General features: G+C 48.5%; 1 protein-coding gene across 1 annotated transcript in view; it reads left to right on the top strand.

The window, feature by feature from the left end:
• Positions 1 to 373: 373 nt before the first annotated feature.
• Steap3 (STEAP3 metalloreductase) overlaps positions 374 to 11,762 on the top strand; it is a 33,380-nt gene continuing 21,991 nt past the window's right edge. Inside the window, 1 exon segment of the mRNA XM_029482900.2 lies at positions 374 to 501. Within this exon segment, the coding sequence (XP_029338760.2) occupies positions 480 to 501 (22 nt within the window). The 5' untranslated portion in view covers positions 374 to 479.

Raw genomic sequence — 11,762 nt, 5'->3', positions numbered from 1 at the left:
ATTACCCTCCGAGAAATTGATCATTCGCTACTTTCTGTTACCATAATGCTGGCTTTGTACCTCCAAGGGTCTCAGTGTCTCTGCCCACCCTCTCCATGACATTTATTCATTTTATGCATCCTGGCTTCAGCTTGCCATCCTGCCTCAATTCCTGTACCAAAGGCTCTGCAGTCTGAGCCACTAATTACTACAGTGAGGTTTCCTCCCCAAACAGGAAGTCTCCCGCAGAATTGCTCTCTCAGGGCACTCTCTAACCGAACCTCAGCCACCTCTCCCGGGGCCAGTCCCTGTGGCCAGCTGTAGGCGGGCAAACTGAGAGGGGAGGTGTCCCAGTTACTCACGCCCTAGAAGGGCCCATGGCCTTCCCGATTCTGAAAAACCCCAGTCAGACTGCCGAAGGTGGAGACTTTAGTCAGAAGAGACGACTTGCAGTGGGGTTGTCTGGGCATTCTAAAACTTCAGACCTCCCCTGAGGCCAGATGGCGCAGTCACCTGTTGCTGGTAAGTCTGTCAGGGCTCCAGGGCAGCCACCAGATTCACTTACTAGTACACCATCCTCTGGTCTACTTGAGAATGCTGTTCTTTGAAGGTCTGCAGATTTACCAGAGCCCAGAGAGAGCAGTGTTTTCCTGAGAGTTGCACAGCCTCAGCCTGGCAGCAAGGAGCACAGTAGAATAAGATCTTGTCAAAATAAAGCGGGAGATTGATTGTCTGCTGTGTGTATCTCAGGGCCACCTTCTCAGAGAGGGCATTCAGGCAGTGAACACATGAGCCTCTTCCGAGTGCAGGGCTCCGGTTTGCACACACAGAGAAAGCAGCAGCTTCGTGGGTTTTACTGTGTGTTGCTTTAAAAAAAATTAATGTTCATGATGTATTTCTGAGGAATGTGGGCCCGTCGGGAATTATAAATTTTACACAGAACTGCCGGCTGCGAGTAATCGAACTGGATTTTTCTAGAAGGATTTGAAAAGCTAGATGTTTGTAAAAGCTCTATCAATTATTCATTCGCTTTTATTCTGCAAAGTGATGTGGAGAGAAAATGCTGTTTTCTAACAGATCAAACTTGTGTGCATGAGTGTGTGTGTGTGTGTGAGAGTGTGTGTCTGTGTGTGTGTGTCTGTGTGTGTGTTTGTGTGTGTGTGTATCTGTGTCTGTGTGTGTGAGTGTGTGTGTCTGTGTGTGTGAGTGTGTGTTTCTGTGTCTGTGTGTGTTTGTGTGTGTGTTTGTGTGTGTGTATGTGTTTGTGTGTGTCTCTGTGTGTGTGAGTGTGTGTCTGTGTGTGTGAGTGTGTGTGTCTGTGTGTGTGCGAGTGTGTGTGTGTGTCTGTGTGTGAGTGTGTGTCTCTGTGTGTGAGTGTGTGTCTGTGTGTGTCAGTGTTTATGTGTGTGTGAGTGTGTGTGAGTGTGTGTGTCTGTGTCTCTGTGTGTGTGAGAGTGTGTGTTTCTGTGTGTGTGAGTGTGTGTGTCTGTGTGTGTGAGTGTGTGTGTGTCTGTGTGTGAGTGTGTGTCTCTGTGTGTGAGTGTGTGTCTGTGTGTGTCAGTGTTTATGTGTGTGTGAGTGTGTGTGAGTGTGTGTGTCTGTGTCTCTGTGTGTGTGAGAGTGTGTGTGTCTGTGTGTGTGAGTGTGTGTGTCTGTGTGTGTGAGTGTGTGTGTGTGTGTCTGTGTGTGTGTGTGTGTCTCTGTGTGTGAGAGTGTGTGTGTCTGTGTGTGTGAGTGTGTGTGTCTGTGTGTGTGAGTGTGTGTGTGTCTCTGTGTGTGAGTGTGTGTGTGTGTGTGTGTGTGTGTGAGACTGTTTGTGGGGGGGGGGGCTGGCTTATGTGCATGGACATTGTTTCCTCTTCAGCAGGCACAAAACTGCCATCCTTTTTAAAAAAATGATTTTTATGATGTCTAAATAACAATCCCAGGTAGTATTGCAAGAAATGTAACAGCAAAATGTTTGTAAGAGTCCATCTGATAGGGGAGATGCCCACAGAGAAAACAGAAGTGTGCCACTTAGGACATGTTTGATGTCATTAGCTTTTATTTTGTTTGGGGCAGAGCCTCCTGTAGCCCAAGCTTGTCTCAACCTCATCATGTAACTAAGGACAATTTGGAACTTCTCATTCTCCTGCATTACCGCCCAAATATGGAAATGACAAACACACATTACCACGATGTTTGTATGGTTCTGGGGATATAACCCAGGGCTTCCTGTATACTCCATAAGCTCTTTACCAATCGGCCTCCATCTCCAGATCTGTCACTACATTTTACATGCTAATTTCAGACTGGCGGCCTCTTTTCTCTCCCCTCATCTTGGGAGGTAGACACAGGGGTTGGGCAAGGAAAGAGACTGTGGTCTCTGAGCCTAGGAAGGAACAAGGGCCTGGGTCTAAGTGAACGCCCACTTAAGACCCAGGATGGAGGACAGCCACACTCTAAAGGAACAGCAAGAAGAGTGACTGGGAAATTGTTCCCAGCAGCTCAGAGAGAAGATAAAGGACACAGGAAGGAAACAGACTTAAATCTAGAACCTGGTGCTGGCCAGGTGACATCTGTAGCACCCACATACAGAGCCTCTGCCCTCGCCACCCAAGATGTCAGTTGGATGCTGAGACTAGATGAAGGCAGAGCCAGCTCTGGGACCGGGAGGTGCTCCCTTTACCTTTCTGCAGCTCTGGGTCCAGGAGGTGCTCCCTTTGCCTTTCTGGGCCTTACTGTCTGCAGCTCTGGGACCGGGAGGTGCTCCCTTTACCTTTCTGCAGCTCTGGGTCCAGGAGGTGCTCCCTTTGCCTTTCTGCAGCTCTGGGACCGGGAGGTGCTCCCTTTACCTTTCTGCAGCTCTGGGTCCGGGAGGTGCTCCCTTTGCCTTTCTGCAGTTCTGGGTCTGGGAGGTGCTCCCTTTGCCTTTCTGCAGTTCTGGGTCTGGGAGGTGCTCCCTTTGCCTTTCTGCAGTTCTGGGTCTGGGAGGTGCTCCCTTTGCCTTTCTGGGCCTTACTGTCTGCAGCTCTGGGTCTGGGAGGTGCTCCCTTTGCCTGTCTGGGCCTTAGTCTGTGATGGGTAAAGTAGAAGCATCCTCTGTAGGTCATATCCCAACACACATCCAAAGTCATGTATTGCTGCACAGTGAGATCTGCCCTTGTCTTCTAATCTCTTCTCATTCGACCCTGAGGATTTGGGTTGTTCAGGGACCAGACACTTACAGAGTGCTGAGACGTGCTGGCTGCCTCCCTCAGTAGCCTTATGCCCCCAAGGAAACCTTGGATTACTACTTAGGGAAGTCATGTGGCAGAAAGAGGGAGAAGGCGTTGTCCCTGGGAATCTCTTCTTTTTGCACAGCAAGGGTGTAATTTTCATTCAGGCTGTGTGTGGGCAATCCCCTGTTTAATGATGGCTTGACACAGGATCTTTCAACTTTAGGGGAGGTACAACACCAACACTGTTCAGTGGAAACCGTTCTTCAAATTGTGAATTTGGATGTTTCCCAGGAATTTTAAACTCGCAGCATCATCAATTTACAGTGGATTTGCTGGCTGCCATGCCACCATAAATCAAGGTCCATATAACGAGGTCTTTCTCGATCACTCTCTGACATATATATTGAGGCAGAGACTGTCACTAGAAACAACTGCTCCCAATTTTTGCTAGTCTTACCCAGGGATCCTCTGTCTCAGTCTCTGGGATTACGGGCAGGCTACCACTCCTATCTGGCATGTATATGGGTGCTAGGGGTACTTTCATGGCATGCTTTTTACCCCTGATCCATCTTCCCAGCCCAGAACAATTTTATAGACATTATTATTCCCTCTACCAGCCTGAAGGTTGTAAGTTCATATCAGAGGATATTAGGTTTAACGTTGCCATAAACACGTGGGAAGGGTACTCTAAGGGAAGGTGCATGGCACTGTATACTTGGTCCTTCCCTGTGACAGAGAGCCTAGGGGATCAGAGGACAAAAATGTCTATTTTTATCTTAAAGAGGAACTGGGAGCCTTCTCTTCTTCATCCTCTTTTTTTAAAAGTGTATGCATATGTGTGTACTCACGTGTGTATGTGTGCTCACATGTATATACTGAGTCTGTATATGTATATGTATGTCTGTATGCTCCTAACGTGTACTCACATGTGTGTGTTGGGGGGTTTCATGTGGACCCAGAGGGTGACATTAGGTGTCACCTTCAGGAGCTCACCAACTGACTCAGAGACCATCCTGTCTCTGCCTCCCCAGCACTGGGATCACAAGTGCATGCCACCATGCTCTGATTTGTGTGTGTGTGTGTGTGGGGGGGGTGTTCAAGTTCTTTATACTTTCTAGGCAACCACTTTAACCGACTGAGCCATCTCCTTAGCCCCATCAGCTGGGCCTTCTGTCGGACCTCGTAATTGCTAATCTTAGTTATAAACATGACTGAATTTGGGACCAGATAGTTATAAAAATTTCTGGGCACTGCTGTGAGGGACTTTATTTTGGTTTTGTTTTTTGAGACAGGTTCTCATAATATAGTCCTGGTTAGCAGAAAATTTATTATATAGACCAGGTTGTCTTCAATCTCACAGCAATCTGGCTGCCTGTCTCTTAAAGTGCTGGGATTAAAGGTGTGTCAGACTTATTTGAGTCAAGAAGACCCACCCTAAATGTGGGTGGCACCTTCTGGTAGCAGCCCAGATAAAAGGACATGGAGTAAACCCCTGTTTTTTGCCTGCTGCCCTCAGTCTTGCTGACAAGCTCATCTATCCTGCTGCTGCAGCATACCCCCTCCACCCACCCCTCATCACCCCCACCCTTCCCCACCCCTGCTGATGCTAAAACCTTTGGGTTTCCATTGTAGACTAAAGCCCAGTGGTTCTCCAGGAATCTCCAGACCCATAGGGACAGTTTGAAACTGTGAGATACCCAACCAGAACAGTGAGCAACTCCTGGTTTCCTGGCCTCTCTAGCATGAGATGGCCACTGTTGGATTACCTGGACCACATCCTGTAAGTCAATCTAGAAATCAGCCTGATGCATCTCCTGTGAGGAGCAAGTAGTTTAGTGACTCTGTCCATAAAACTTTTGGCCATTTGTAGAAAAATAAGGAAAATAATGACGGGGGCTGGTGACTTCCAGAATCTCTGGGGTGGGTTATGATCTGGAAGTATTTATTACCAAGGAAACCCTTTCCTCCCCAAGCTGCTTTTACTCGGTGTCTTCTGCTCCCCTGTGTTCGATTGCTTTTGTCTGTCTGTCTGTCTGTTTTTGAGACAGGGTCTCTCTTCATAGCCCTGGCTTTCCTAGACCTCACTGTGTAGACTAGGTTGGCCTTGAACTCAAAAGAGATCTGTCTGCCTTTGGCTCCTGAGTATTCAGATGGAAGATGTGTATCACCATGCCCGGCCAAGCCAGTGGGCTTTACAGCAAGAGAAAAAAAGCCACTCGATCAGGCCTTGAGTTTTGTTAGATGGAGGGAAGAAGATTTGCAGGCAAAAAAAGATTAATTTAAAAAAAAACCAAAAAACAAAAAACCAAACATGATCCCTGAGGAAGAAGAAGGGAAGGGAGAGGAGGAAGGAAGAGGAAGGGAGGGAGAGAGGGGGGCGGAGAGGAAGGGAAGGAAAGAGAGAGGCGAGAGATGAAGGTTTGTGTTATTTTATCACCACTGGGATGCAGGGCCCCAGCTAGGTTCTGGGAGAACAGTTAAGACACACAAGCACACCCTGACCTTGGCATAGAAATCAGAAGTAATATTATTCAAACAAATATTAATTGAGCACCGACTGGATGCCAGGCTCTGGGCTAAGTGATGGATACACACGTATGATCCAAAGGTAACCTCTACTTCATGCAGGAACCCACAAGTGAGCCAGTTGGTGAAGTGGGCAGAGCGAGTCACGGAGCCCAAGGTGCCCCTCTGCCCCGGGACAGGAGGAAACCTGGGGTTAGTCTTTTGAGTTCTGGGAAAGAGCCTGCTCTGGCATGGCAGGGGTTGGGGATCGGTCAGATCTATGATCTGGTCCTCCCAGAACAGCTGGTGAGGATGTGGAGACCAAGTTCAGGGTCCTTAAGAATCCAGAGGAAGTGTCCGGCAGGGGAGGCTCCCCCAGAGGCTTTCTGGAAAAGAAACTCATAACTAGACAGAACGAGAAGAAGTGATGTCACAAGCTTGAGTCTCAGGAGGAAGGCCTGGAGCTGTCTTTGTGTGTCTTGGCTACCTCTGCCTTTTCTGTACCCCCACACTTCCCAGTCCAGGAACAAAGCTGGGCCAAACTTTTTTTTTGTTTTTTTTGTTTTTTTTTGTTTTTTTCTGATTTTTCAAATCCCTCCCCATGGCAAGGGGAGGGACAGCCACAGCCTTCAGGATGCACGACTCCTGGCTTTGCTGCTCCAGTCTCCCAGGAAGCAATGTCACCTCACTTCAGGTGCTGAGGATGTAGGCCTGGGTGTTGTTTTTCCATGACCTCCAGCCTAACTGGATTAATAGCCATTCAAGAGCTGGCTGACTCACAGGCCTCCTCCTGGAGGTCTCTGTGCACAGCTAAGCTGGCCCTCCCTGGCTCTCATGGTACCTGGTTAGGCTCTCATTGAAGTCTATGATGGTGGAATATGGATTATGAACTTTATAAAGTCTAGAATCGCCTAGAAGACAAGACTGTGGACACACCTATTATATTAAAATTATATTATGAGTATATTATATATTAACCTCTGGACCTGCCTTTGAGGGAGCTAGATTCTCTAAGATCCAGTCCTAACAAAGGAGAAAGTGGGCTGAGCCTCAGTGTTCATCCCTCTCCTGACTGTGGATGCCATGTGACCACCCTCCTCTCTTACCACCACCCCATCCATGCCATGGTGGACTTAACCTTGAACAATGAGCCACAATAAACCCCCCCCCAAAGTTGTTTTGTTAGGGTATTTTAATCACAGAAACAAGAAAAGAAACTAATACAGAGGGTTTTGGTTTTTTGGTTGTTTTTTTTTTTTCTTCCAGCTGTATTTTAGAGCCAGCCCATCTCCTAAGATCTCTTGGACCTAGTATCTTGTTTCCCCTGTGCACACAGTGGGGATTCAAGGAATACCTGAGGAGAGTCCTCTGAGGAGACATGGCAAGACTAAATGTTGTTTTGCACTGCCCAACCACAGGGAGCGCTCTGCACATGAATCACTGTGTAAATTGATGCATGGAGAATGTATGGAGAATGAAGAAGATGTAGGGGTTGGCTCATGTCCCAGCCTTAGGGCTGATGACAGGGCCTCCTCTCCCCTCTCCCAGTCCGCACTGACCACCATGCCAAGTTTAATGGCTACGAGTTGAACTGAGCTGCCCTAATGAGCAGCCATTCTGACTTTCTCTGTTGAGCTGAAGAAGTGAAACTTGAACGGATGGGAGGTGTCTATCTGAGTTTTTCAGCCGAAATGCTCAGTCCTTCAAGAACCTGCTTCCAGCCAGGAAGTGTGTTAACATCCTGGTCATCCAGCCTTTGTGACTTTGCAATACTGCACTCCTCACACTTGTTCCCAAGACTGCTGTGGGCCTGGTGACCTACCTGCCCCGCAGAAGCAGACACCATCAGGTTTGATTTGGCTGAAATGCCACCACACCCTCCACCCCCCTCTCCTCACTCCTGCTATGAATGGTTATCAGTGACCTTGCTCAAACCCCTAAGGGAAGCAGCTTCAGGGAGGGAGGGCTTGTGCCCTTTTCTTTTAATTGATTCCAGGTCTAGCCCATGTGCCTGGCCCTTCACATTTAGGGTAGGTCATCCTACTTCAGTCTAATCTAGAAACTCCCTTCCATGTACCCAGAACTTTGTCTCCTAAGTGATTCTAGGTCCTGCCAAAAGTTGACAGTATCGGTACTGATACTGTCAAGAAGGAAAGAATTCAATCAGGAGACAGCTTAAGCAGAAGTTTATTGGGTAAAGCTAAGCAAAACAAACACTGAAGAGAGAGTTGAGTAGACTGCTCCAAGGCAGGAAACAGCCTAGTAGGTTCTTATGGGTTTTAAGGACATTTTATGAATATTTATGAGTAGGTAACATATTCGTGGAGTAAGTTGGGATTTCCTCCCCAAATCATGTGAAACCTGTTATTGATGATTTTAAGTTATTTCTTTCCTCTAAGAAATCACATAAAACAGGCCTGGGGTAGTGGTCCCGAACCACAAATTGTGTGAGATGATAGTGATGTCAGGGTCTGAGGGTGCACGTGTCTGGGAGAATGTCTTGCTAGCCAAAACACTGAGGGTGATCTTGAACTTCTAAGATTCCCCTGCCTCCACTTTCAGAGTGCTGGGATGACCTTGCTTGGTGTATGTGATACTTAGTGAGCAGGCAGAGGGCACCATGCATGCTAGGTATGCACGATAGTCTTAAGTCAGCTTGACACAAGCTAGAGTCATTTCGGAAGAGAAAGCCTCCATTGAGAAGATGCCTCCATCAAATTAGCCTGTGGGCAAGTCAGTGGGCCATGGTCTTGGTTGGTCTAGAAAGGCCTACCCCACTGTGGGGAGTGTCACCCTTGGGCTCCTGGGTGCTAGAAATCAGGGGAAGAGGAGCAACAGGAAGCAGTGTTCCTGGGGTTGCCATGGCTTAAGGACTGTCACTGGCAGGCACCCAGGCTCCACTTCTAAACTTGCTGATGCCCTGCCCATCTTCCTACTGTGCCACCACCCCAGGCGCCACTTCCTCCCAGCCTCTGCTTCCTTTTGGCCATCTCTGTTTTCTTTTAGACAAGGTCTCATAGAATCCAGGCTGGCCTCAAACTCACTCTGTAGGTAAGGATGACCTCACAGTTCTGGTCCTTTTGCCTTTGAGATTATAGGCATGCACCTCCACTTCCAGTTTACTGAATGCAGGGGGCAAAGGGGTCAAACCCAGGGCTTCTCGCTTGCTAGGCAAGCACTCTTCTGACTCAGCCACACCCCCACCCTGCTCCTCACCCCATTAAGCTGGCTTGGGGTGAAATGCATGTGTGCCTTCAGGCCATTATCTCAGAGCACATATTAGAAAATGTGCTCTATTGATTTGGAAATCTATTTGTGCTTTACAAAAGACACAAAATGGAGTGTTTTGTTGTTTGTTTTTTAAACCCTAGACAAAAGGAGTGGAATGGAGAGAGTAAACTTAAGAATCCTAAAGACTGGATGTTGTAGTGCATATCTTTATGGCCAGCCAGGACCATACAGGGAAACCCTGTCTTGGGGAGGGTGGGGCACAGAGCTGAGCCTTTACTGTGAAGTATCATGGTCCCTGTGTAGGGAAGAGGCTGGGTTTAGACGAAGTGAACTTGCAGGAGTCAGTTCTCTCCTTCTGCCACTGGGTCCTAGGAATAGACCTCAGGTTGTCAAACTTGGTGGCATGTGCCTTTACCCACTCACTTGTATGTGCCTGTATGCACAGGGGCGCAGCAAGGAAATTGCCCCAGTAGCTGCTCCAGTAGGGGAAGGTTTGTTTGTTTGTTTTTTAATTTTATCTTATTTATGTATGTATTTTTTTTTACTTATTCATCTTACATCCCTCACTGCCCCTCCCAGTTACCCCCTCCTACAATCCTTTCCCCATTCCCTCTCCCCTTCCCCTGTGAGTGGGTGTCCCCACCCACCCCCTGCCCAGCACATCAAGTCTCTGTGAGGCTAGGCACTTCTTTTCCCACTGACAGGCCAACTAGAAGAACACATCCCACAGACAGGCAACAGCTTTTGGGAAAGTCCCCGCTCCAGTTGTTTAGGACCCACATGAAGATCAGGCTGCACATCTGCTACATATGTATGGGGAGGCCTAGGTCCAGCCCGTGTATGTACTTTGGTTGGTGGTTCAGACTCTCAGAACCCCAAAGGTCCAGGTTAGTTGACTCTGTAGAGTTCCTATCCCTTTGGCGCCCTCAACCTTTCTTCCTATTCTTCTATAAGAGTCCCCAAGCTCCACCCACTGTTTGACTGTGGGTGTCTGTATCTGTCTGAGTCAGCTGCTGGGCAGAGCCTCTCAGAGGACAACATGCTCCTATCTACAATCATAAAGAATATCATTAATAGTGTCAGACAAGTGGTGCTTGCCCTCATGATGAGTCTCAAGTTGGGCTGGTTATTTATTGGTTGGCCGTTCCTTCAGTCTCTGCCCCATCCCCTGTGCTTGAATTTCTTGTAGACGGGATAAGTTTTGGGTTGAAAGTTTTGTGGGTAGGTTGGTGTCTCTATTGCTCTACTGGGATTCCTGTCTGGCTACAGGAGGCGACCTCTTCAGGTTCCATATCCTCAGTGTGTGAGTCACAGCTAAGGTTACCCCCATTGATTCTTGGAAACCTCCCTTATCCCAGGTCTCTATTTCATCCTGGAGATGACCCCCCACTTCCTCACCCCAGTTCAGATTTCCATTCATTTTCATGACCATCTTTACTGTGCTTCCCCACACCTGATCCTGAAACTCCCATCCCCCTCCCCATCCCCACCCTCCCAGCTCTCTCCCTCCATCTGCCTCCTATGACTATTTTATTCCCCCTTCTAAGTGAGACTGAATCTTTCTAGCTTGGCCCTTCCTTCCTTCTCATTTAGCTCCGTTGGGTTTGTAGGGAAAGGTTTTGTAGTCAATAAGAGAGATAATATGCAGAGGCATCTGGAAAAGTCCAGAGCTGAGGCAGAAAGAAGCAGATTGGCTGTGGCCAGAGCTGTCCATGAGAGAGCACAGGGCGGAAAAACCATTTGGGTTATAAGGAGGATGAGCAGCCTGGGGAGGGAAGCCCATGAGCTGGAGCAGGGCCCACAGTTTAGGGTAGCGGAGGAGGTGAGAAAGGCCAAGAGGCTAGTGTGGGAGCTTGGGAATATATAGTGGGTACTTGTGGGTAGGAACTGAGGGAACCTAGAGAGCAGTGTGGGTTTTGATATGCAGACACAGGTATATGTCAATGGAGAGCCACATGCTCCTGCCAGAGGCAAGGAGAAATATCTCCTGTTAGGGGAACATGGATCTGTTTCACAAGTTCTTGTGGAATGCTGACTTTTATCTCTCTGCCAGAAATCCTTCTATAGTCCATCTTGGGTCATTTCTAGACATGGAGACTACTTGAGATCTAAGACCACTCAGTCATCTCATCAGGTCCCCGTATCTGTCTCTCTGGCCTGGGACTTACTGATGTAGCTATGTTAGATGCCCAGGGAGCCCCAGCGATCCTCCTCCCCGGCTGTGGGGTTACAAGGTGAGCACCACCATGGCTTGCTTTTCTACATGGGTCCTGCATATCAGACTTAGAGCCTCATGCTTGCAAGGTACTGTCAACTGAACATTCCCCTTCAGCCCCTTTAATCCACCTCTTAAATGTACCTCCTCTTTGTGCCCCTTAGTGGGGCTACATTTCAGTGTGAGTTTCAGAGAGGACAAACAAGATTCACAGCAGTGGGAGGAATGAGATGCACATTCCTCCTGGAAGATTTGCAGCTGTGCCCTATCCAGCTGCATGTCCTTATTTAAACCCCAGACCTTCCAGTGAATAGCAGAGTGGTCCCTCCCACCTGGAGCACAACTGTCCTAACACCAGGTCACTCTAAGAGTGGGGAGGGGATGCCCCCAGAGACTCCCACACATACCTATCCACACAGCCTTGGAATGATGGTCTCAGCAGAGGCGAAACAAGCCCCAGGGCCCTCCAGGACCAGGGATGTTGAGAGCCAAGGGTGTTGTTGAGTCCCAGGGACCAGACGGTGGCTCCTCTCCAACAGCTAACAGTGGCTGTTGCATAAGCTTGGCTTCTCTGCAGGTCACGGGGCTTGGAGGGCTCCACTAGGTAGAAGATGGAGAAACAGCCTTGGGGT

Source organism: Mus caroli, unplaced genomic scaffold, assembly GCF_978045245.1.
Source record: "Mus caroli unplaced genomic scaffold, Mus_caroli_1 scaffold_1, whole genome shotgun sequence".
Classification (NCBI taxonomy): Eukaryota; Metazoa; Chordata; class Mammalia; order Rodentia; family Muridae; genus Mus; species Mus caroli.
Note: the sequence above shows the minus strand (reverse complement) of the source record. Positions and strands in the feature narration are given on the sequence as shown.